This window comes from Struthio camelus, chromosome 36 (genome assembly GCF_040807025.1).
Source record: "Struthio camelus isolate bStrCam1 chromosome 36, bStrCam1.hap1, whole genome shotgun sequence".
In the NCBI taxonomy this organism is placed as follows: Eukaryota; Metazoa; Chordata; class Aves; order Struthioniformes; family Struthionidae; genus Struthio; species Struthio camelus.
In genome coordinates this window covers 355439-380036 of record NC_090977.1, presented here as the reverse complement: position 1 = coordinate 380036, position 24598 = coordinate 355439, and the positions used below count along the sequence as shown (strand labels likewise).

The following is a 24598-nucleotide window of genomic DNA, read 5'->3' as shown; positions in this document are numbered from 1 at the left end:
TTTCTAAAGCAACTTCTTCCTTTCGGCGTCCGACATGAAATGCAGTGATTTTTCACATGTGTTTAATACAGGCTTTGAAGTGAAGCAGCGCTAGACAGCGAACTGCTCCAGCCCAGCGCGATTTGCAATGCTGAAAGCGCCCTTCGCTCTCCAGGTCCTGCCGCACTTGCACGCGAGTCCGACGCGTCCTCCCTCCGACCGCGCAATTACTCCCTCCTCAGGGAATTAATTTGTCCCACGTAAGCAAATGAAGCCTTAAAAAGGCACATTTCTGTTCTGTCCGAAATTATCTTTTAAAAAAAAAAAAAAAAGCGCTGTTCAGCTTGCACAGAAAGCTCTGAGAGCTGCTGCACTGGTAACCGAGGGAGCTTTTAAATCGCCCCGCACAGTTAAAGGTGTTCGGTGCTGCTCGGTTTCGTTAGCAGCTTCTTCAGCCAACACTGACCCGTTTCTTCTAGCCAAAAAAAAAAAAAAGAAAAAAAGAAAATCCCTGGCCAGTGTTTGTCTTGGCAAGGGCAGTTTTGCTTTATCGCCCCGGGTGAATGGGCGCTCCGCAGAGCAGCCCCCTGCACTGCGCCGCCCTCCCCCTCCGGCTCCATTTCCTCTCGGAGCCGGAGCAGGCACCGGCCGTTTGAAAAAAGGGCGAGTTTGCAGATAACCCAAACCATGCGAGAGCAGTGAACCTCTGTCACACCGGGCACCGCGCAAAAATAGGAGGGGGGGGGGGGAGACATTTCCCTCCCCCCGCCCCGAACATAACCCTTTATCAGTCCAGAGAGGGGCAAAACTTCCACATCATGCTGGGTATCCATAAGATTTTTCTCCAGTTTTGCAGCACTTAGGAAATCTGATTTGGGAGCAAAGCACCACAAAGCACCTCAAGAAGCACAGGCAACAGTCTACATTGGGCACTGTTCAGGGTGTGACATATACTCATTAGGTACAGGGCTCGCAGACACTTAAAACTGCATTAAATAGTGCATCCACATAAAGACTGGAACCAATTCTTCAATAGGCATTGTTCATAAAGTGCTTAGGATCTCATATAATCCATGCACTATTTATTCACTACATAGAGACAAGCTTTTCCATCACTACCCAAACACTAAATTCAAAATTGCCTGCATTATCCATCTTTTTTTTTTTTAAACCCTGGCTTTATTGCTCAGATAAACTAGTTTCTAATGATTTAGACCTTGGGTTGTTCACTCCTCATCCTCAGCTTTTTCCAGTTGCAGAGCAAGCATTTATTGGACGTTTCTGCCTTCTCTGGATCTTAAATCACCACTGCATCTTTTTTATCTAGCAAAAAACTATGCTGCTGTGCCCATTATGCATGAGACACAAATGCCCTGATTCACCATCTTTATGTTAGCTTCCTGGAGAGAGGAGGAAAAAAAAAAAATCCATAAAACAGGGATTTCCAAGGGCAGAGGGATCTTTTGCCAATCTCTTTTTAGGGCTGGGCACTAGCCTGAACCTAATCAAACCATCAAGCCCTCCCAGAAGGAGAAAAGGGGAGAGGAAAAAAAGACAAAGCAGAGAACAGAGCCACGTTCAGGGGGAGGGGAGAGAGGCAAGAGAGGAGCAAGACAGAGCGTTTGCAGACACTGAAAGTCCGGAACCAATTTATGGTTCAAACCAACCTTTTTCCCTTCCTGTCCTCCTCTCCTCACAGATGTTTGGAGGTGGGATGGGAGATGGGCAGGGGAGAAGGGAGATTCCTGCATCCACTACGCAGGGAAAAGTAGATCCTGGGCTGGAAGAGGGGCCATAAGCATCGTCTAACCTCAGATACACGCTCCTCGGGAACAAGACAGAGCAGATGGCAATGCCACCTACACCAAGTCCCACTTCATTCTCTCTCTCATGCATTAAAAATATTGCCTCGTCCTCCAGGAGCCATGACTTTCTGCTTCTCCCTCTCTGGGAGGGAAAATTGGACTTGCAGGTTGAAACCTTATTCAAATAAGCCAGAGGAGATTAAGCTGCATGATGCTCTCCTGAAATACTAGCATAACACAACTTGTGATTTGGGCCAAAACACTGTGTTGTAGTGAAAGACAAATACGCACATGGCTATCATCAAATGCTTGCGTTATCCTCTCCACAGTGGAGCCAGAGACCTTCATTTGCTGGAGAAAATGCCCGAGAGAGGTATTCTGGTAAAATCTCAGGGCAAGCCTGGGAGAGGGAGCCCTGCGTCTGCAAATCTTTCCAACAGAAGTAGCAGCATCTCTGCGGCGCAGCCAGGTCCTGCATCTCATGGCAGGGGACAAACTCAGCAAGGGGAAAGGAGACTCACAGCTCTAAACAAATAAATGTGGGGGCCAGAAAGAGCACAGAGGGGGGCAGACAGCAAAGGCGCAAAGAAGAGCCTGAGCCGTGGCCACAGAGGCCACTCTGCTCTGCCTTGCTAGAAAATCTCCCGGTCCCTTGTCTCTCCCTTTCCCTGGGGAGAAATCCACCTTATCACTCCTGCTATCCAGGGCCACCCCACCCCGCAGGTGCCAACTACCCTTTCTTCCAGAAATGGCCCATCTGATACATACCTAATGCAGCCCCAGCCCGGTGCAATGGCTCACCGCTTGCATTCAGGCTCCTGAGGCTATTGCAGGTCCGAAGGAAGCCTTTTGTGCCTGCTGCCCTCCAACTCTTCCAGCTGGGGTGACAGAAGTGTGCAAACCTCAGGGCGACTCTCCTGTGCGAGCCTTAGTTGCTGTTTTCTGTGCAAGGGCAGCTAGTTTTGGAAGGCAGAAAGGCACACGAGCATTGCCATCCAGGTGCTGCCTTTGAGCCCCTTTTCATACTTTCTCTCATTTTACATGTTTGCATGGACAAAAAAACTAGGTTTCCCCCCCATCCCCTGAATGCTTAGTAGAGAGATTAACTTCCCTGCGCTGGCTGCAGGGTTTCCCCGGAGATATCCCAGGGCTTCTCCAGCCCCTCCTCCCCTCTCCAGCACTTATCCCAGGGATTCTCCCCTTCACCTGCAATTTCAGCTCAGCACAGAGCATCAGAGGGAATTTGGGCTGCCTGGAGGACTTGTCTCAGCTCCCAGAGAGGATCTTCTCCCCAGGAGCCTCGTGTGGGGCCCAGAGGGGTTGGAAACGCTGCCTTTCCTTGCACAGCCCCGCCAGGCTCTCAGGGCACGGTGGAAGAGCAAAATCTCTCCCAAAGCAACCCCTGAAAGGGTTGGGGGGGGGAATATTTTCCCTGCCTTAGGCATCACTAGAGTCATCTCTTGGGTCCCTCCCCATGCTGCTAGGCCAGAGACCCATCTCCAGATACATCTGATCTGAGCCCATCACCCTTTTGCAAAGGGAGCAGATTCCCACACAGATGAGCCCCTCTCCCTGCTGGTCACCCAAAGGCAGCCGACGTTCAGCAGGGTGGCCACGGCATGGTCCAGGCAAGCCTCAAAACCCTCCAAGGGTGATGCTCACGGCCCCTTCCTGGGGCCCAAGGGCTGCTGCAGCCTCCTCCAAGACTTTCTCTCTTCCCACCTTTGCTGCTCCTTGTCTCAGGGAATCACGCCGGTGGCCAGGGCTCAGCTCGTGCAGTCTGAATCTGGGAAAATCCCTCAGGAAGCTCCTCCTGGAGGAGCATCGCACTTAATGATTACAGTCCTGGTTTGGGGCACTATCAACCCAAACTGTTAGTGCAGACAGTGCAAAATCCCAGCTTATCCAGCTCCTCACATACTTCCTTTTGCTGCAAGCTTCAGATGAGCTTTTTCCCCCCCTCCCCACCCCACCGCCGTCTCAGCCCTCGGGCCTGCTCGGGCCCCACGGCTTTCGCAGACTTCCTCACAACTTTCCCTTATCGCCTCCTTCTGTGCATAAAAACTCATAAATTTCAGTTTGTCCCACCAGTAGCTCAAGGGGCCCGGTTGTTCGACGGCCCCATTCGTCCTGCCTCCTTATCAAAACAGTGCCGAGGCCCCACAAAGCCAAAAAGACATCCTCCGCTTGTTTAAACTAGGAACAATTGCACACTTTATCATATCCATTGGCTGCCCTTAGCAGTACAGCCCGCGTTAGGCTCTGTGCACACGTAGCATCGTCAAGGCATGCAGTTCTTGGATGTCCCAGGAGGATGGGACCAAGAAATGGGCTGTGCCAAGAAACCCTTGGCCTCCAGAGCAGCCAAATGTGCTGTTTGCAGCCAAATTGCTTATTGGGAATAACCTCCGGCTTGGTCTAACCCCTGAACAGAGCCCAGGGATTTTGGGGGTCTCCACTAGGCTGATCTAAGCCAAAAGCACACCAGGGTCCAGGTGCACAATTTAGCAGCAGAGGCAACTGCCTAGAGATGCAGCAATGAGGTCCAAGAGGGTGGTGGCCAGGGTCTGCGGCAGGTCCTCTTTGGGCCCCACGCTGCCTCCACAGGGGGTGCGCAGAGCTGCCACTTCATCACCAGCCCCCCTGGGGGGCTCCTGGCAATCGTCTCCGGGGCCCCCGGGATCGCCCCATTGGCTTCCTAATGGCCCATTGAGGCAGCTGCCGCCAGGCACGGCTTTAACCCCTTCCTCCGGATGGGAGCAGTCCAGCCCAAAATGTGGGGGGGGGAAGGAAAACACCAGGATTACAACATGGGAAAAACCCCCAAAACCCAATCTCTATCCTCCTTTATTCTTCCAAGAATAACCATCTTCTGAGAAACAGCCCCAAGCAGAGCCGCCTTCTCCTGCATGGACCTGGGAGAGGACTTAGCTCCTTGAAAGAGCTGTCCTCTCCTCACATTGGCCCAAACCTTATAGACCTTTCTTCTGTAGGCAGCTCCCCTTTCTCAGCTATTGCAAGGCCCTTGAAGGTGCTCATCCTTGTGACAGATGAGGAGATAAAACCAAATGCTCTCCTCTCCTCTCCCATCCCTCTATCCTCCTTTCCCCATTTCATGCATAGGTAAATATATATATATTTATATATCAGCTTGTCCCCACTGCCACCAGCTCCCCCCCACCTGGTTCCCTTCCTCCCCAGCACAGGGAGCATCTCACATCTGGATCATCACAGAGAGAGCTGGAGCCAAGAGCAAAAACAGGAAGGAAAAGAGGACGGCAGGTGAGCTTTGAAGGTCGGCAGGTGAGCTTTGAAGGTCGTAAAGCAGGTTGGCCACTGTCTGCCTCCAGGCAGCACATCTGGCAAGTACCCAAGCAGCCTTTAGGGTCTGAATCCATGTTCCTCCCAGCAGGTGGGAGATACCTGCCTGAACCCAAACCAAACGGCTCATGTGGGACTCGCTCCTCTCCTGGGTGGCAGCCAGGGAAATAATACTGGGCTTCAAAAGAAGGAAGAGAGTCCTCGGCTAGGAGGAGCCAGACTTGTAGCCTTCTGTTCATGATCCCTGGATTAGCCTGTTTTTCCATGGTTTTACGACAAAACACAGGTCAGATGCCCCAGCTGCAGGGTGAGGGCCACAGCTCTTGTGGCAGCACAACACCACGCTTCATTCCTCAAAGATGCTGCTCCTGGCGACACAGCTTCTGCTTGTCCAGCTCCTGGATTCCCTCCAGCACCCAGGGGTCTGGTCTCCCACCTTCACCTCCAGGAACTGCTCCAGCCCATGACAGGATCCAGCTGTCAGGATAACGTTGCTCAGGAACATGGGACATGGGTGTCCACATCTCACCATCTTCTCATCCCAATGGAGCAAGCCAGGAATTTGCTGGGCTGTGTCCAAAGCCACATCCTTGAAAGGGGAAAGAAGCATAGTCAATGTTGAGACCAGGGATGATCACTGAGAATAAAGGCTGCTGTCAAGGAGTCATAGCACTATTTAGCTGGGAAAAAAAAACCCAAAGGTCCCTGGTGCAACCCCACACTCAAGGCAGGGCCAACTCCAATGTTAGACCCTCCCATGTCCCTCGTGCCTTCTCCAAACAACCCTTCCTGGATCAGCTCCTCTCACTGCCGGTCAGGACTCCTCTAGGCCACCTCCACCCTAGCCCTACAATGCAGCATCCTGCTGTCACCCCTCTGGAAGCCCTCACACCACGAGGAAGGTGTTTCAGAGGCCTTTTCTCTTCCTCTCTGGCCTGTCTCACATGCAAGTTTTGTAATAAATTAAAGGCCCTCAAGAAGCACCCCTTCTTCTCCCTAGGGTGACTAGCTCAGATGCAGGACGGTAGCAGGGGGGACCCTGCTCCAATTTCCCTCTGACAGGAAGGGGGACCTGGTAGGGAAAGCTGGCTTGCTTAGAGCTTAAAATCCCCTTGTGCGAGGGACCCACGACCTCGTTATTTGGGAAGGGGGCTTAGGATTCCCTCGTTTGCCCTCCCTCATCCTCAGAAGCTCAAGAAACTTGGAAAAACTTCTCCAGCTAGGAAGGCAAGGGGGACGAGAGCAATTTCTGCATTCACCCAGCCAGGGGGATTTGGGAGCGAGGGATGGATCCAGGTAGGAGCAGCAGCTCCAGAGAGGGAGCAGCTTCTCACTAATTCCCTCACTGCACCTCCTTGCTCTGCTTATTTTGGAGAAGACAGACTTATTCTTATCAGTCTGCAAAAAAACCCCAAACCCACAAAAAGCAAAACACACCCAGTCTTTCCTCTGTCCTCCACCTGCTTCTAGAGATTTTGGAAGCTTTCAGGGATTGTCCCAGCGCCAACAGGGCTCCTCTGTCTCCTGCCAGTGGGACCCAGAGCAGCGACGGGGCTGGCAAAGGGCGTCTCGGCCACCGCCAGGAAGGGAGGCGGCAGCAGCACGTTGCTCCAGGCGGGACCCCGGTCCCCGCTCCGTCTCCTGCCTTGCACGCTGGGCAGTGCGGAGGGAAGGATGGGCGGCAGCAGGGCACGAAAGGGTGTCTCAGCACCGGCGACTGGCTCAGTCCCCGCGGCCCTGACGAGGGCGTCCGTGACGCTCCACGAATCCAGCCCTGGCCGAGAAAGCAGGGAGAGGTGAAGAGGGACCCCCGGCAGGCAGGGGACACCGTGCACCCATCACGTCTTGCTGTTTGGGCGTAGGGGGGTGGGGGGCGCCGGCCGCCTGGGTCCCACCTCCGGGCTCGGCGGGCCCCGTTTCAGTGCGTGTTGCAGCCCGGGGTGGGTATCGAGGGACACGGGAAGGGGTTGGAGCAGCTGTGCCTGGTGCTGGGGAAAATACAGAACGGGAGCAATCGCTCACTGGCTGCTACAGGATGTTTCTGCTGCTCTTGTCGCCTCTGCCAGCGTCAGCTCCAGAGCCAGAAACGCCAGGTAACGTGGAGCGAGAGCAGGGCAGGAAAACGCCCCGTCCACAGCGGGCCCCAGAGACCCCGGGTCTGGCGCCGCCAGGAGAGGTTCGAGCTCACGGTGCCGCTAGCTGAGGCTGAGACCTGCCCGGCTGAGGAGGATGCAGCTCTGGGGACAGAGAAAGGTGCTCCAGTGCCGCGGCAGGGGCAAAGCGGCCGAGAGGAGCCGCACGGTGCCGGGAAGGGGCCCTGGGTGTCCCCAGGCAGAAGAGGGGCAGGGGAGGGAAGAGGGGAGACGAGAGCAGAGGGGGAGCACAGGGCGTTGGGGCTCTCCAGCCCCTCCACAGCCTGTTGTTACCTTTCAATCTCAACCCTCTAATTACTGAATTTCCTCTCAGATAAACTGCCTTCTCCTCCCCCCTGCCCCAAGCTCCTGCAGGGAGGATCCAGCAGGAAGGATTTTCCCTCTAGTGGCTATTTTAATCTTACTTTTTGTTTGCTTGGCGTTTCATTTGTTTGCTTGCTTGTTTGTCGAGCTACCCCCTTAGTTACAGGACTGGGTTTTGCATACTCTGGAAATGCCTAAGGTTTTCACTCAAGCTTTTCCTGCCAACAGAGATCCCTCTGCGCACAGCCGCAGGGCCTGGGCTCCGCGCGGTTTCCGTTCCCGCAGCAGCTCAGGCGCTGGGCTCCCACCTTATTCTTAACAAGTCAGCTCCAATTCCTCCTGCTAAAAGATTCACGTTGCAAAGGACAAAAGCAACATATGGGCCAACAAACACTCTAGCTTGCGCCTAAAAGCAGCAGCTTGAAACATGCCTCTGAAATAGCTCTTCTAGGGCCCTCATATTGCATGATGGAGCGCAGGTTCCTCAAGGGCTCAACGCCCCTCATCCCTGCCCAGCTGTCCCTGAAGGAAGTTGAAACCTAGAGGGAGCTTTGGGGGACCAATATCACCATCCATAGGTATATTCAAAACCTAGCAGAGTAGCACCCTGAGAAACTTAGTCTAGCTTTGCAGCAGACTCTAACTGCAATGGCTGGAGGCTCACAGAGGGCTGGGAGGCAGGAACTGGGTGCGATTGCCCACCAGCAGGGCAGGAGCCTAGCCCACCTATCCTGCTCAGTACCTGAGCAGGGCAGCTCCACGCCTGGGACTCCAGGGATGTCCATGGGAAGTAGGCAGGGCTGAGGACAAGCCAGGGTCTGGATCAGCAGGGTCCATAGCCAGGCACAGCTGGGGCCAAGCTGCAGAGCAGTCCTGCTCTATCAGAGCTGGGGAAGGGGCTGAGGGTCCTGGGCTGAGCTTAAATAGAGCCCGGGGCCACAGGCAGGGGGATGGGTGTGGGTCTCAGGTGGGCTGTTCAGAGCTGTCAATGCCTATTAGTGCTGACAGGAGCCAGCTGGAGATCTCCAGAAGGTCCCTCCAACCCCAGTTTCTCTGTGATCCAGTTTCCCTGTTTCTCCGGATGGGGAGGAGGGATTGACAAAGTGCTCCAAAGAAACAGGTCAATAAAGGATGTCTCAGCCTCCTTTCTGCATCAGGGATTGCTAAGGAGCTTTTGAGACCTGCAGTCTGCCTGGCCGGCATTCACGTGAACGAAGCATGGCAAGAAGGTGCTGTTGATCTGAGTTCTGGGTCGCTTTTATGTCCAGGCAGTGCTCTGCGGATGGCCTGACCATGGCCAGGGAGTGACAGAGACCGAAGCACCTGCTGAAACCTCCCCTGCCATTTCTCTTGTCCCAGCAGGACCCAGTTTAACACCTACCTTTTACCCAAGATTGTCCCAGGCCGCAGGAGGACAGCGAATGGCCACAGTGGATCCGGCTCAGGTAGGGGCTCAAGTTCTTCTGAGGAAGCAGCCAGAAGAGGCAAAGCAGCCCAGGGACAAGGGAGATAAAGGTGGGGGTGGAAAAAAAAGACATCTGCCACCAGCATTTGTGCTGGGGATGGAGAAGCTGGTGGGACCTGAACTTCCCTCATTCCATGACCAAGACTGTGGGCCCGGGAACACCAGAGCACCCTGAGCCGGGGATCTCCTTGCTTTCAGGAGCCAGTGACCTTCGCAGAGGTGGCCGTGTGTTTCGGCAGGGAGGAGTGGGCGCTGCTGGACCCCGCTCAGCGAGCCCTCTACCGGGACGTCATGGTGGAGACCTATGAGGCTGTGGCCTCCCTGGGTAAGGCAGTGCATGAGCTTTTATGGGTCTCGTACTCGGCATATAGGCCCGTGACCCATGTCACCTCCCATGGGAGGGGGGACGTGGACACGTAGCTGAGGTGTCAGAAGAGCAACTGTGCCAAAGCCAAGGAACGGCCGTTCACTCTCATCTCTCTTTATTTCCCTTAAGCACAGTTTCCAGTCCCCAAACCTCAGATGATCTCGCAGCTTGAAGAAGGAGGAGATCCCTGGATCCCAGATCTGCAAGGCCCGGAGGAAGTCGCAGGAGATGTCAGCACAGGTGAGGTGTCAGCTAAACCAACTCGGGAACTCACAGCAAACACAGGAAGAGGGTGGAGGTTGGCAAAGACCCTGAGAACCGCTGACGCCAGGCTGGACAATATTTCTTGCTCAGCTTTGGTTTCCCTCTGGGGCCTGGGGAACGTGCTGGGTCTGGATATCCTCTATCTTTCCACAGGTGACAGGATCAAGCAGGAAAAGGAGAGATCTCAGCATGGTGGTTTTGCCCCAAGGGAGCAGAATGGGACTTTAGTCAGAAAAATCGCAAGGGATGTTCCTGGGGGCCAGGAGCAAGGACAACGCAGTGAGAGGCCACTGGGAAACCCCCCAGTAAAGAAAATGAGGAAACCCTTGGACTGCAGAAGGAGACGAAAACAGCCTAAAGAAAGCCGGGCCAAGCGACTCCAGCTGGGGGAAGGACAGAGCACATGCAGTGAGTGCGGGAAAAGCTTCAGCAGCCGATCCCACCTCGTCATCCACCAGCGCATCCACACGGGAGTCAAACCTTACACGTGCCCCGAGTGCGGCAAGAGCTTCAACCAGAGCCCAAACCTCGTGACCCACCTGCGGATCCACACGGGAGAGAGGCCTTACAAATGCCTTGAGTGTGGGAAAAGCTTCACTGCAAACTCCACCTTCATCAAACACCAGCGAATCCACACGGGAGAGAAACCTTACAAGTGTCCCGAGTGCGGAAAAAGCTTCAACCAGAGCTCGGACCTCATTCGGCATCAGAGACTGCACACAGGGGAGAAGCCATTTAAGTGCCCGGACTGCGGGAAACGATCCAGCGACAGCTCAGCCCTTATCGTACATCAGAGAATCCACACGGGCGAGCGGCCCTACAGCTGCCCTGCCTGCGGGAAGAGCTTCACTTGCTCTTCGCACCTCATCACCCACCAGCGGACCCACACAGGGGAGAAGCCCTACAAATGCCCTTACTGCAGGAAGCGGTGCCGCGTCAAGTCGGCCCTCATTATCCACGAGCGGATCCACACGGGCGAGCGGCCCTATAAATGCCCCCACTGCGAGAAGTGCTTCAGTAGCCGTTCACACCTGAATTCTCACCAGCGGATACACACGAAAGAGAAGCGCCGTAAAAACCCCAGCGGGGAGAAAAACGTTAGCAAAGTGTCCCCTGTTATTGCACATTAGGCAGCTCGCGCCGGGGAGAGACAGTCCGAATTTCCTGAGCCGCTCGGAGAGGCCGTTTCTGCCAGGTGCCGCATCTTTTCGGTGGCGACGGACCAGGGCTGAGCAGGGCTCCTATCCAAAGGGGAATGGTGGAAAAATGTATACAACGTTTGGGGTGGAACTTTGACTTTTTTTTTTGAAAAAAAAAAAATCAAAGAGAGAGAGAGTTTACAGAGCTGTACATTTTTAATAAACATAATGGTAAACAATAACAAAACTGGGCACTGTGTGATGCTGGGGTGTCCGTTCTGTGGGCTGGGCTGTGTTGGTTGTGTCGCTGATGACTGAAAACGTTCAGCTGTGTCTTTTGGAGGGCAACCCAGACAAGGGTCAAGGGGAATAAATCTGACCACCACGACCATCCCAGCATGCAGAAATGGTCCATCAGATGCTTTAAGACAGTAAATGGCCATGTTGAATAGATGCATCTTTCTCTACGTGCCTGAATCCATCAGGCCTGGCCACTCCTTCATTAAGACAAGCTGGTCCTGATCCCTTACAGGGACTGGAATAGAAAACTAAATAAATGACAGCTAATGAGGTCAGATCCGTGCTGGAATCTGGGTGGACTGAGTATCTCATTCCTCGTCAGAGGTAAGAGGGATGCTGGGATTTACAAAGCTGGTGTTCCCCCAAGGCTTGTGTGCGCCAATGCTGCTGCCCACGCGGCAGAGGCAGGAGCCCATCTCTGTCCCCAGCAGCTGCGGCGTCTGCTGGGCCCTTTGGGGGATCCCAGCTTCGCCCTTCTTTGGCCTATGTTTTCCGTGATGGTTGAGTTGTACACCTCTTGGGCACTGCCTTTCTTCTCCTCTGTGGAAATTAGGCATCTTCCGGAAAACAGGAAATCCTGCAGCAAGGATGATTGATTCCCAGGATCTCTGGGGTCTATGATGTTGCAGGGAGCCTTTCTTCTCTCCAGGAAAGCCGACTCTCATGAAACTTGCAGCATGTTATTAGCTTTCCTTTCACATTAGAATTAGCCCACCAGTGGAGGGAAGAGCAAACACACATCGCCCTCCCAAAACCCGATCCGTTTGGAGCCACACCTGAGGGTCAGCGCTGCCCCAGGGGAGGCTGCAGCCCCAGCCTCCTTGCAGGACTCATCCCCGGGGGGTGCCAGCAGCAGCAGCCTTTGGGGTAAAGCCAAAGTGGGGGGAGTGGATCTGTGGTGCCGCCCTGCCCGCCGCCGGGCTCCCAACGAGGGGCTCCGGGGGGGACACGGTGCGGCGGATCCGGCCCCGAGCAGGGCCCTGCTCCCTCCTGTTTATCTTCCTGGGTCACACGCTGATGCTGCTTCCTCCACGGTGAGCGGGCACCGGCTGGGGAGGGGGGAGCGTGCGGGGAGCACCTGGGGTTGGAGCGCCCCGGAGCGGGGAGCGCCCGGTCCCACTGCCGCATCACCCCAGAGCACGAAGCGCCCGGTTCTCATCCCGGTCCCGCAGCACCCCAGAGTGGGGAGGGCATCACCCCGGAGGCAGCCCGGAGCACCCCGGTCCCGGTGCTGCATCATCCCGGAGCACCCGGTCCTGGTGCCACATCATCCCGGAGCCACCCCAAAGCACTCGGTCCCAATGCTGCATCATCCTGGAGCCAGCCCGGAGCGCCTGGTCGCGGTCCCGCATCACCCCGGAGCGCTCCGATCCCGGTCCTGCAGCGTCTGCCCAGGGCCGGAGCGCCCGGGCTGGGCTGGAGCCCCCCCAGCCCCCGGGATATCACCTGCCCTCAGCCCAGGCTCTGCTCCCGCCACAGCCTGCAGGTAACTGGGGTCCCGCCCTCCGTCCTCTGCCCCTTCCCCTCCGCGTCTGTGGGGCTGCGCCCCTGGGAGGGACGGAGGTGGAGGGAAGGCAAAGGGTGATGCGGGAGGGTAGATGCAGGGAAACTTTTTTATCCTAATTTGAAGCACCCGCTCCACACAAGCCCTGCAGATTCCTGCTTTGCCCGAGACCAATAACCCAAATTATCTTCCTCCTCCCCAAACCTTCCCTGTTTCCTTCTTTCCTTTGGTTATCTGACACTGGGAAAAGTCCTCCCCAGGATCCCTATTTTTCTCTTTTACCACTTCATCAGCTTTAGGAGAATTGATGTTCAGAGCCACTGGCTCAGTAAAATACCAAGTCGCAAAAGCTGGCAGAGAGAGACAGAGATGGGGAGTTATCTCGGAGAAATCCTGTTTGAAATAACCCCCTGCAGAACAAGCTCCCTCTCCTGAAACCCCGAAGACATGGTTTAGCCCAGTGCAGATAACAGGGAGCATTAGGCACAAGCAAAAATGTTTTCTGGCCTGTGTTACTCAGGAGCTGCACAGGAGGTGGTACCGTGAGCCAAGCAGTGGCAGAGAGCTGGAAGATACAACCTCATTCCTCAGACAGCTGAGCCTGGAAAGCCACCCATGGGTGTAGGACAGATGGCAGCGCCCCTGGGTACCACTGGCTGTGACGTGTGGTGGACCAGGATCTGAGGGCAGCCCAGAAACCCTCCCAGAGCTTAACCTGGTCTCCAGGTCACAGGTGTCCACTCTGGAATAGGAGGTTAGAATTGGGATCTCCAGAAGTTCCACCCAAACTGAAGCTTTCTATGAATCTGGGCAACCATTCCCTTCTTTGAAATCACATTTCCTGTGGTGATCAGTGGAACAGAAGCCTCAAGGATGGGATGAAAAAGGGGCAAAGGATGATAATGAAAGGGGCTGCAAAGGGACGGGGCAATCTGCAATGCCAACTGATGGCTCTCCGATCCTCACAGCGGGCTCTTGGGGCAGAGAGCACTGAGCCGGGCTCTGTTGCTGTTTCAGGAGCCCATGAGCTTTGTGGTGGCAGCTGCATATTCCAGCCGGCAGCAGTGGGGTCTGCCAGACCCCCGTCAGCAAGCCCTCTGTGGGACATCATGCAGGAGAACTACGAGGCCGTGGCCTTGCCGGGTAAGGAGTCCCGTCCCCCGGGGTGCTAGGGATGCTGGAGTCCCTCTAAGGGAAATCGGAAGCCCAGGGGCAGATTCATCCACACCATCAGCTCTCTCAAGACAGCAAAGACCGCGTTTAGCTGCTATTAGCAATGGGAACGCAGGCACCAGCCCCCTGTTCCCAAGCCAAGGCAGGTAAAGCTTTAACTGTGCATCCACGACTGAGTCAACGAGACTCCCCCAGACTCAGAAATGACATGGCAAGAGAGAGAAAACAGCCAGGATTCCCATGGGGGTGCTGAGGAAACCCTCCCGTTTTCACTTCAGCTGACCTCAACCAGCCAGCCCCTGCCATGGCTTGTGACCAGCATCCTTGGGATTTCCCCCTCATTTGGCTAGACCATAGCTCCCTTCCTGGCTTTATTTCATCCTGAGCATTTGGGGCAATAAATTCCCCCTTCCTCCTTGGCATAGGAATTACATGCATCACTCTATTTCAGCTGGAGATGGAGTGCTGAGCGAACATGAAAAGGAGAGTCCGGAGCAGGATGTTCCCAGGCAATTGGAAATGCGTGGGATGGAGACCGGTAGATCAGAAGAGAGTTTTTCCCAGAGCTGTCCTCAAGGAAAAGCCAGGGGAAATCATCCTTGCTCAGAGAGACAGTGGGGATCCCCCTCAGTGAAGCCATCAGACAAACCCATCCGTTGCGGAGCAGGAGGCGAGGACCCCCATGAAACCTCGGCTCAATTGAAAATCCATGCGGAGGAAAGAAAATACGCTTGCACAGAGTGCGGGAAAAGCTTCAACTGGAGCTCGCATCTCATTCGACACCAGAGAACCCACACAGGTGAAAGCCCCTATGAATGCCTCGACTGCGGGAAGAGCTTCAATCGGAGCTCGAACCTCCTTAGACACCAACGAACCCACACGGGAGAGAAACCCTACAAGTGCTTCGACTGCGGGAAGAGGTTCATTCAGAGCTCGGAGCTCATCACCCACCAGCGAATCCACACAAGGGACAAGCCTTACCAGTGCGCCGACTGTGGGAAGAGCTTCAGCCACAGCTCGAACCTCATCAAGCATCGGAGGATCCACACCGGGGAGAAGCCGTACGAATGCCTGGACTGCGGCGAGCGCTTCAACCACAGCTCCAACCTCACTAAGCATCGCCGAATCCACGCCGAGGAGAAACCCTACAAGTGCCTCGAGTGCAGGAAGGGCTTCACTCAGAGCGCAGAACTCGTTGCCCATCACAGACTGCACGTCGAGAAGAAATCCTATAAGTGCACTGAGTGCGGGAAAAGCTTTAACCACAGCTCCAACCTGATCAAACACCAGCGGATCCACACAGGCCAGAGACCTTACAAATGCCTGGACTGCGGGAAAAGCTTCATCCAGAGCTCAAACCTCATTAAACATCGGCGAATCCACACAGGAGAGAGACCCTTCAAGTGTCTCGCCTGTGGGAAAAGTTTCATCCAGAGCTCCGACCTCATTTCCCATGAGAGAACCCACAGCGGAGAGAGACCCTGAGGGTGCAGGAGACCCCAGAGAGACTTTGCGTCGTGCAGGGAAAGCTTCCAAAGGAGGCACCATCCCCACAAGGAACTTGCATCCCTGTTAAGTTGACTTTAACCAAAAAAATGGGAAAAATACACATGATGGGGGATTTTCTTCTGCTTTTGCTGCAAGCAGTTTTTAACCTGTTTCCTAAGGAAATGAGGCTCTGTGGTGATATTGTGCATATGTGTCCGTACGCCTGTGTTCCTCTTTTGGTAACTTTTGAGCCTGCTGCTTAATCTGATACAAGGGCCAGGATATTAGTAACACAGTGGTCTTACAGGTTGATTGGAAATAACCTACCAAGGGGAAAAAAGAATCCTACATAATGCTCTCACTGAGCAGACAAGTAATAAATTTACCCATTTATTAGACGGAGATTACACATGGATGAGAACAATGTTCAAAACAAAGATGTTTCTTCCGCCACTTAGAAAACTGAGATAGTTAAATTCCTGGTACAATAAATGCCTTTTCTGGAGGTGTAAAAGGGGAGGGGGGCGGTCATGAGCTCAAAGCAAGCCAAAATCAGGCCTTGGCTGACACAGAAGTGTGGATGGCAGGAAAGCATGGAAAGCACGAGTTTAGCCATCCACAAAAGCCAATTCCCCCCTCTGGTTAGCCAAGCTTCCCAGCAGCAGGGGCTGGAAGCATCTCAGACCTGCCAGGGTACAGGCTGTTCCTGGCATCACTTCCAGCTCCTGCCTCCTCCAACCTGGGGGCCAGCGAAGGCCTTTGGAAAGGCTACAGGTACAAATTGCCTGCTGTTGCCTAATTTACAAGGCTAGGTGAAGCCAAAGAGGCTTCCTGGGACACCAAGGCTAGCACATTAGCAGCGAGGATGAGCTGTTCCGACTTGTCACAGCTACCTGCTTGAACATTGTTCCTTATTCAAAGGGTTTCAGGCAAGGACACGGCAAGGGCAGGACACCTCTGTGCAAAGAGGAGGAATAGAGCTCCTGGCTGGGCTGTGATTCATGCTCTTATCTGGGAGCAGCTTTCTGGACACATATGTTTGCTTTAGGATAAGCTCAGAGATAGTCCTTTGCTATTTGCTGTTATTCCAAGCCTGACAGCTTGTCAGCACTTTTAAATGCTCTCTGGTCCCTGCTGTTCAAAAATGAAAGCCTTGTGGCCCCGGATTTCACGTTTGGAGGATGGAGCAACCCCAACGAGCCAAACACGTAAGCAATGCAAATGAGGCCTCTTTTGCAAAGGCTGCCGGCTGCTCTGCGCCGGGAGGGGAATCGCAGGCAGGCTCATTCAGCCAGCGCTCGCACACAATGCCAGCCTACGTAACGAGCCTGGAAAAAAAATATATCGGTCGCATGCACTTGCTGGAAGTGGGAGGAAACACATACACACACACCCAGCCCCTCTCTGCTGCTCAGAGATTGCAACGTGCAACAGGCTTCCCCGCAGGCAACCTCCTCCCGGCTCCTCGCACACAACTCCTCCGCTATTTCTGCCATGCTGCCCAAGACGTCCCCACGCCGGGGAAGGAGCCGTCTGCGTTTGGGCTCTGCCAGCATGCCGTGATACAGCCCGGGCAGAAACGAGGCACCAGGGAGGACTTCTAGCAGGCAGAGGAGGCAGCCAGACCTTGGCCATTTCTGCTCTGACCTTGGAGGGTTTCTGCAAGGCTCCTTGCAGCTATAGCTTTGCATCTGCCCAGCTCAGCTCCACCCTCCAGACTTCGAAACCCTAAAGCAGGAAGCAGACAACAATTTCTGTAAGCTCTGGAGCCCCACAGGAACTCGCCTGTACCATGGCTGGTGCTGCGTTTCTGTTAACCCTCCACGCTCCAAGTGAGCTGAAGTGACGATATCTCAGCCCAGCTCCTGAGGAGCTCCCTTCCCAGGGAGCAGGGATCTGGTCCGGTGCAGGACAGGTACAGTAGGACCCTGGGGGAACACAGGACATCTGGGTTTGGTGGTACAGAGAGTGCTTGGAGAGAGGTCCCAACCCATGGGAAACGTGGGCTGCTTGGGGGACACCACCGGTTGGTGTTTAGGGTGTTATGCTAAGAGCCCTCACAAGCAGCTGGGGGACTGGGGGATCCTCAGCACTGTGGGAATCCCAGCTGAAGCTGGGAGGTGTTTTTAAACTGGAACCAGTTAAGCCCTGCCCTGAGATGTGTATCAGGCACATCACCCCACCACCACCCCGGGCCCCTCCAAAACACGATCCCTGTTTAGCAGCTTTGTATCACTCCATCCTCAAAGGAGGACAGGAGCAGCCAGAGGGCTTTTCCTGACTCTTTGCCCCAAAACCTAGATTTCAATTTTCAGGTTTCCCCCCCACCTTTCAAGGAAAATTGCAATTTTGATATCCCCCTCCCCCCACTTTTAACTTGCTGGCTTTCCTCTCTGCTTTGCAGGAAGCCCTTCCAAGGAAGGCACGAGCTCCCATGGAGTCATGACTGCAGTGTCAGGTCTGAACCTGGGAGTGGGAACAGATGCATTGCAGATGTCAAAATGGTCGTTCTCCCTTGTGTAGGTGGGATAGGGTCCACGGAGATGGGGGACCTCCACCCTTTGAGGTATCAAAACTCACCTGGACACAGCCCAGAGCTACCTGATCTCACTAACCCTGCTGGGAGCAGGGGTTGAACCAGAGACCCCATCAGTCCCTTCCAACCTAATTTTTACCGACTCCTGTCTGGTTCTCCGGGTTTTTATAATCCAGCTCTCTACAAAGAACAAATTTGAAAATGATATTGCTAATACACTCAGCCTTACACTCATTCATTTCCCCCCCACCTCCATCTTTTCCCAGTGAAGTTGGATGTGAAGATGTTGGTTTCCTCATTCTCCTGTCTTCCATGCAGCAGTTTTGTCCTGACTTGGGTCCTAATTTTCCTCTCTGGTTTTCATATTCACAAGTTGGATTCTGGTAAGGGTCTCTGTTGTTTTTCCTCCTTACATGTCATTCATTCCTTGTTATAATATATTTTTTTTCTGCTTGTAAATACTGTGTAAAAGGTGATAGATCCTGAAAAATACCTGTGGGAGCAGTTAGCATGATGTTCTTGAGGTATTAAGAGCTCAGCAGAAGTATTCAGCCTCAGCAAATAACTCAGGATTTCTGACCCCAGCCCAGCTCAGTTCTAGGTCCTGGGGGACATCCATTTGCCCAGATGGTGCAACAGCAGAACTGCTCATGCCAGCATATGTCTGATAGACATGTTTTCTTCTCCTCCTCCGCCACCTTTCCAGCCCAATTCAGAGTCCTAGGATCTGAACATCCCATCACTGCTGTCGTGGGAGGAGATGTCGTGTTGCCCTGCCACCTCTCCCCCAGGCTGAATGCTGAAAACATGGAGGTGAGATGGTTCCGGTCTCGATTTTCTGTCTACGTGCACCTCTATCACAGCAGACAGGACCACTACTCATCCCAGATGCCTGAATACCATGAGAGGACAGAGTTTTTGAAAGAGGGCATCTCTGTTGGAAATGTTTCCTTGCGGATCCTCAGAATCAGGCTGACCGATGAGGGACAGTATCAGTGCCTCATTAAAGATGGAAATTTTTATGAAGAAGCCACACTGGAGCTGAAGGTAGCAGGTAAAAACCAGGAGTCAGGATTGCCTACAGACTGGGCTTCTGGCATTTCTCATTTGCCCATTGCAACTCAGAAATCCCTTTTGCCTTTTTTCTACTTGAAAACTCAGGTCCCAGTGAGCATATCCCTGTCCCATAAGGCCTCACATCCCTGCAGAACATGCACTGCCCCAACATCAAACCTCTGAGACCCCCCCCAAATACAGCAACACTATCCTCTAACCCAGGAGATAACTCTCAGCTGCCCCAGGCCAACCATCTCAGGCCACCACTGTGGCTTTGCCTCTAGCTGGTTTGCCTCAGAAAGAGATCCCATGGAAGAACCAGGAGATAAGTTATTTGACAGCACAGCTGTACCCAAAGATATATCCTTGTGCACCTTGTCCTGTTATGAAGGTAGTGTCTTCCAAGCTGTCCCAAGGTGGGACATGAGCAGACAAACCGCTCTCTGAACAGAAAAGCTCCTAGAGGATTTTTAAAAGATCTCCCCCTACTCTGGGATGGAGATTTCTAATACTTGCGTGTAACTGGTTTCTTTTGTCCTAGTTTCAGGTTCCAGTCCCCTTCTGTCTGTGGAGGATTACCAAGATGGAGGCATCCGAGTGGGATGTCGAGCAATTGGCTGGTACCCAAAACCCGAGATGCTGTGGAGAGATTTCCAGGGGCAGCAGTTCCCTTCACTTACTGAATCGGACTCCCAAGACAAGAACGGCTACTTTGAAGTAGAAAAGTCTATCATTATCCAAAAAAACATGAAGCAAAACATGTCCTGCTCTATCAGGAACACGCAACTCAACCAGGAGAAAGAGTCAACCATTTACATATCAGGTCAGTTACCACCAGAATGAAGGTTTAAAAATTCTTACCAGAGAAATATTCAAGCTCTCGGATCAGCCAAGGAGAAGAAACAGCTATTTCTAAATCCGCTTCCATCAAAAGCAAATATTCTATCAGGTCCTCACACCACCCAAATGAAAGCATGGCCAGGTGTTTGTGTAACTGCATCCACTCCCACGCACATGTATGCATATAGTTTCATGTCCCAGATTAATGCAGCTTTGATAATTTCCTCTTTCAGATCCAATTTTCCCAAAGGTCTCTCCCTGGACGGTAACTTTGGCTGCTACCCTGGCTGTCTGCTTAGCTTTGTTCATTGCCCTGTTCGTTTTCATTCTCCGACTTCAAGGTAAGGCGTTAGAAGAGTAAACACCAATGCTAAGATTGTATTTGAGAGTTTCACACCAAACCGAAGTGATGGGGGTCTGCTCAATGCCCCCAGACATTCCAGACCGCTTGCTAGAGCCCTTCTCCTATGTTCTGAGGAAACAGCAACCTTTAAACCACGTGACTTTGCCTGTTCTCTCTTACAGCCAGGCATGCTGCTGAACTCGGTAAGAGACCTTCTTCCCCCTTATCTAAAGGGATGAGGTACCCAAAGAGGGGGTGGGCCTGCCTTGGTTTCACACGTTTGCATGGGGGTTTTACAAATTGGCCTTCAAAACAGTGTTTGCTAGGTAGCGCCACACCAAAAAGTCATTTGAAAGACTTTGAGTGACCAAAAAAGGACTTGCAAGTCCAAGCCCCTCCACCAAATAAGTAAAAGCTCCTTTTTTCCCTGACAATACCAAGTTTCTCAGTTAATTTACTCCTGTTCAAGCTTCTGCACAAATCTCTGTACCCCAGGCAGATTTTAATCACTGATTTTTCTGCAATTGATGTCAAAAAGGAAACTTCCTGTAACATTTATTTCTGCTCTTGTTTTCAGAGAGACGTGATGCAGAAATTAGTAAGTATAGTGGTTCTGCCCTTACTTCTGTGGAGAAAATAAGATCTGCAGACGAATGCTTGTTTAACTGCATGATGGGCGTTGATAAGCCAGTGGGAAGGAAGTGCTACTTTTGCTGGTAACTTGAGGAACAAATACAGTGCATAACTTAACCTGAATGGGTAAATTTGGGTAACCAGCCTCAGGGAAAAACCAGGCCTCTATTTTGGTGCAGTAAACCTCTGAGGAGATGGCCTGCGGTTCCCCAAGCCCATCTATAGCCCACACGTTTCCAGTAGTTTAATCAACTTTGGTGAAACATATGGTTTACAAGGGGGCTGCTCGCTTACTTTCAGAGGAATAAAATTCAAGCTTGCTTTTCTCCCAAAAGACAATCTGAAAGAGCGATAATTCACAGTTCTTCTTCTCCCTCCCCTCGAATTAAGATAATTGCCAGCTTTGATTGCAACATGGCTAATGAAGTGGCAAAGAAAAACAGACAAATATTTTTGTGCTGGGAATAAGAGCATGCAGCCCACCAAAATCTCCTTTATTACAGTCACTTCAGAAGTTTCTCCCAAGCCAAGTCTGCAGCCTCTCCTTGCAATATAAATCCAACCTGGATTCGCCCAATTTGACCAAAGTACTTGCCTCTACTAACAATGTGTTCGTTGTGCTTTTGTTTCAGAGAAACATACCGCAGAACTTCGTAAGTTTAATCCTTGGCTCTCCCCCAATTTGCAGAGCTGTGGTCTTCCAAACAGCTGTTTGGTGTGGTTTTGCTGCTACAGGCTAAGACCCCACCAGCGCTGTTTTGCAAAACATTCCCAGGGTCTGAAAATGATGGATTGGCACAAAAAGGACCACACAGCTCCACATTGCCAACCTGATGCAGTGCATTTCCACTTTGAAGGCAGCATTTCTATGGCGAATTAAATTGAAGCATGCCTGGGACTGTTCTGCAGGCCACTGGCCCAAAGCACCCCACATCCATGCTCCTCTGCTAGCATGCCTGCTTGTAACCACGTGTGCTTGCTTTCAGGGTGGAGAAACACCATCGTCCCAGTGGAAGAAGGTACCTCAACTTTGTATTTTGCCTGTGCTTGGGTCTCTTCCCTGGAGAGGGGCTGGTGGGAATGGATAGTGCAGAGCTGAGGCCAGCTCTGCTTGAACATCTGACCCCTCCATCACACCAATGCACAGCTAGTCTCTTGCTTATATGGTAGTTCCTGCTTCCTTTTCTGTTTCCTCTGCCCCACTAATAAAGCCCTTCTCTATTTTGGCTGCTGCTGAAGGTCTAGGGAATGACACCAGCCAGCAGGCTGGTGCCAGCAGCGTTCAGGGTGAGCTTCTCTAGAGCACATCACCAAGCGCACGTGGCAGCACTGTCAGGATTTCTTGCTTTCCCCACTGCCACCTCCCCAGGAGACAAACCCAGTCATTTATTAAGGCTACACCTAAACTAATTGCGATTAGGTCTACTCTCTGCATAGACTGGCATAGAACAGCCCATATCCACACTTAATTTCCTTAAGTCCTCAAACAGGGCAGCCATATCCAAACTGCTTATCAGGAACAGTCCCTGGCCTCTGCAAGCTCCCAGACAGTGTCCAGGCATCATCTGGGCAGTGCTTGCTGGCCTGGGACACACCTGTGTCAGGGACCATGCTGAAGACACCAGGAGAGACCACCAAGGTCTAGTGCCAGGGCACATGCCCTGGCACTGCTGAGTACACGAGGTGTCAGCCAGACCTGCCCCAAAACATTGCTGCAAGGGGAATAAGTCTTAGCTCAGAGCTGCTCTAGATGAATCGTAAAGGTAAGCACTCCTCAGCTGCTCTCCTTGTGCAACGGACCTCATCACGGACACCCCCAGCCTGCTGCTGAGCTTTGCTGTCCTTTGCCTCTCCCTGCAGTGCACGTCACTCTGGACGCGGACACGGCTCATCCCCAGCTCATCCTCTCCGCAGATGGGAAGCACGTGAGGCGGGGAGACACACGGCAGGCCATGCCTGACAACCCCGAGAGATTCGATACCTACCACTGCGTCCTCGGCCAGGAGGGATTCACCTCAGGGAGATATTTCTGGGAGGTGGATGTGGGGACTGCAGAAGGGGGGGTCTGGGCAATGGGGGTGGCCAGGGAGTCCATGAAGAGGAAGGGATGGATTAACCCAGCCCCTCAGGATGGGATCTTGGCCATTTTCCAGTGTGGGGGCCAGTACTGGGCTCTAACTTCCCCTGACCATAAACCTCTCAACCTCACCCAAATTCCCCAGAGGATTAGAGTTTACCTGGACTTTAAAGAGGAGAAGGTGGCCTTTTTTAACACTGACAACAAAGACCTGCTCTTCACTTTCCCACTGGCCCCGCTGAGCGGGGAAAGGATTCGTCCCTGGTTCCGCGTGGGGCCAATCGCCCAGCTCAGCCTGATGCCAGCTCCGCTGCTCCCACATGCCCCCAGCACAGAGGAACTTCTGCTCCCTTCAGACTTCCCTCTGCAGAGCTTCTCCAAGGTGCCCAGCGGGTGCCTGACCCCGTGCACACCAGGGAGCAGGAAGTGACAAACAAGGCAAAAATCTGTGCTGCCTATAAGCATGCACCCAAGGCTGCTCCAGCCACCTTCATCATCCACAAGTGTCTCCACCTGAGCTGAGCTACCTGGGACAGTCTGCAACAAGAAGGAGCAGTGGCCAAGACAATTTTCATGCTCCCAAGGTGATATCTCCAAGCAAACTGCTTACCCCTAGAAGCTCTTGTTGCAACCTTTGGCCATCCTACCTGACACATGGAAGGAAAACCCCTCTGTGCCAATGGCAAGACCGGGAAGGAGGAGCTGTGCATCTTTTCTTTTTCACTTTAATTCCATTCCCTAAGTCTGGTGAAACTCAGCCTGTGAAGTGGAGTTGCAAGGGCCAATGTTGTCTGTTGTGTGGGTCCACGCAAGGAGCCATTTCAGTAGTGGGGAGATGGGCAGTGCTCATCTTCTGATGTCTAATATTGCTTTCCAAGTGTTGTGATGTGCTCACATGTGTTTTAAAGAGATACTATTTATATTAAAAATGATATTCCCTTTGTATTTTTGGTTATTAACATCCTTGAGTTATTTGGAGGCTGCAAATAGCATAGCCTTGGCAGGAGACTTTGATCCTTCCCCCCCTCTGAAAAGAGATTATGGGAAAGCATTCAGGCTAAGAGAATGGGGTGAAGGCAGGTGTCAGAGGTTTTCTCTGGGGTAGCAAATGACAGAGGTCAAGCCACAATCTAGCATTTAGAGTCTACACACTGCTGCTTCAGAAAACTTTCAGTTAACCTCAACCTCTGTTTTTGGTTGAGGATGCAAGAACGCCATGCTGCCTGCACAAAACCCCATTGCATCCAGCTCAGTGATAACACCCAGAGAACCTGCACAGGGACAGGACAAGGAGCTTAGACATCAAGTTGAAGCAAAACACGTGTACCTTTCCAATTTGGTGCATGGTCATGGCAGCCCTAGGAGAACCAGGTGGCTCCATTTTTGTCCCTCGGGGGGTGTCCCATTGGCTCGGCACCCTGTGTGGGCTCTCACCACCTTCTCCCTGGCTAGGTCTCCAGCAAGGAACCTGTCTCAGCCTAAAGCACAAGGGCTCCCAACCATCAGAGCGCAGCAAGGGCTGGCAGCTCTGTAACGGACAGGGAGACAAGCACAACTACCCAGCAGCAAGGCAGGGTCTCACCAGCCAGGGCCCATCCCACAATACCTGAGTGGGGTGAGCAGGGCAAGGTCAGGGAAGGCAGCCTGGTTCAGCTGAGCATCCAGACCATCAGGTGAGTTCATGGCAATGAGGCAGGTCCAAGGTCAAGCCGGGAAGCCAGTCCTCAAGTCAGGATCATCAGAGGCCACAGCCAGGCTGGGGCATGGCTGTGACAGAGCTGGAGACCAACCTTCCTACAACACAGTTTGGGAAGAGACCAAGTGCCCAGTGCTGAGCTTAAATAGAGCCCCT

The 24598-nt window shown here is 53.0% G+C and overlaps 3 protein-coding genes across 9 annotated transcripts in view; 2 read left to right on the top strand and 1 right to left on the bottom strand.

Annotated features, from left to right (window-relative positions):
* The window catches only part of LOC104139172 (zinc finger protein 850), a 70016-nt gene that overhangs the window by 28369 nt on the left and 17049 nt on the right, over positions 1-24598 (bottom strand). The gene's annotated exons all lie outside the window — the stretch shown is intronic.
* LOC104139170 (zinc finger protein 2) lies at positions 6887-12570 on the top strand. Of its 2 annotated transcripts, none has more exons than XM_068923951.1 (5): positions 6887-7198; positions 8924-9006; positions 9225-9351; positions 9523-9633; positions 9811-12569. In XM_068923951.1, the coding sequence occupies exons 1-5, from the start codon at positions 7141-7143 to the stop codon at positions 10785-10787; spliced, it is 1356 nt and encodes a 451-aa protein (XP_068780052.1). In that variant the 5' UTR covers positions 6887-7140; the 3' UTR covers positions 10788-12569. The 2 variants fall into 2 exon arrangements, with proteins under 2 accessions (XP_068780052.1, XP_068780051.1); XM_068923950.1 differs by having other exon boundaries at positions 7080-7198; positions 8921-9006; positions 9811-12570.
* LOC104139168 (butyrophilin subfamily 1 member A1-like) lies at positions 10794-23691 on the top strand. Of its 6 annotated transcripts, none has more exons than XM_068923936.1 (11): positions 15261-17176; positions 17666-17719; positions 18069-18180; positions 18504-18851; positions 19395-19676; positions 19927-20034; positions 20219-20239; positions 20614-20634; positions 21302-21322; positions 21656-21688; positions 22530-23691. In XM_068923936.1, the coding sequence occupies exons 3-11, from the start codon at positions 18081-18083 to the stop codon at positions 23174-23176; spliced, it is 1581 nt and encodes a 526-aa protein (XP_068780037.1). In that variant the 5' UTR covers positions 15261-17176; positions 17666-17719; positions 18069-18080; the 3' UTR covers positions 23177-23691. The 6 variants fall into 6 exon arrangements, with proteins under 6 accessions (XP_068780036.1, XP_068780037.1, XP_009665498.2 ...); XM_009667203.2 differs by having other exon boundaries at positions 18064-18180; XM_009667205.2 differs by having other exon boundaries at positions 17666-17827; positions 18064-18180.

What these genes read in the sequence shown, in the direction of transcription:
- LOC104139170 (XM_068923950.1), top strand. Translation starts at nt 7,141, where the DNA reads ATGTTTCTGCTGCTCTTGTCGCCTCTGCCAGCGTCAGCTCCAGAGCCA. An exon ending in TCCAGAGCCAGAAACGCCAG is followed by an intron (nt 7,199 to 8,920) that starts GTAACGTGGAGC and finishes CTCTTGTCCCAG; the next exon opens with CAGGACCCAGTTTAACACCT. An exon ending in CCACAGTGGATCCGGCTCAG is followed by an intron (nt 9,007 to 9,224) that starts GTAGGGGCTCAA and finishes CCTTGCTTTCAG; the next exon opens with GAGCCAGTGACCTTCGCAGA.
- LOC104139168 (XM_009667203.2), top strand. An exon ending in GTCAACCATTTACATATCAG is followed by an intron (nt 19,677 to 19,926) that starts GTCAGTTACCAC and finishes TTCCTCTTTCAG; the next exon opens with ATCCAATTTTCCCAAAGGTC. An exon ending in CATCGTCCCAGTGGAAGAAG is followed by an intron (nt 21,689 to 22,529) that starts GTACCTCAACTT and finishes CTCTCCCTGCAG; the next exon opens with TGCACGTCACTCTGGACGCG.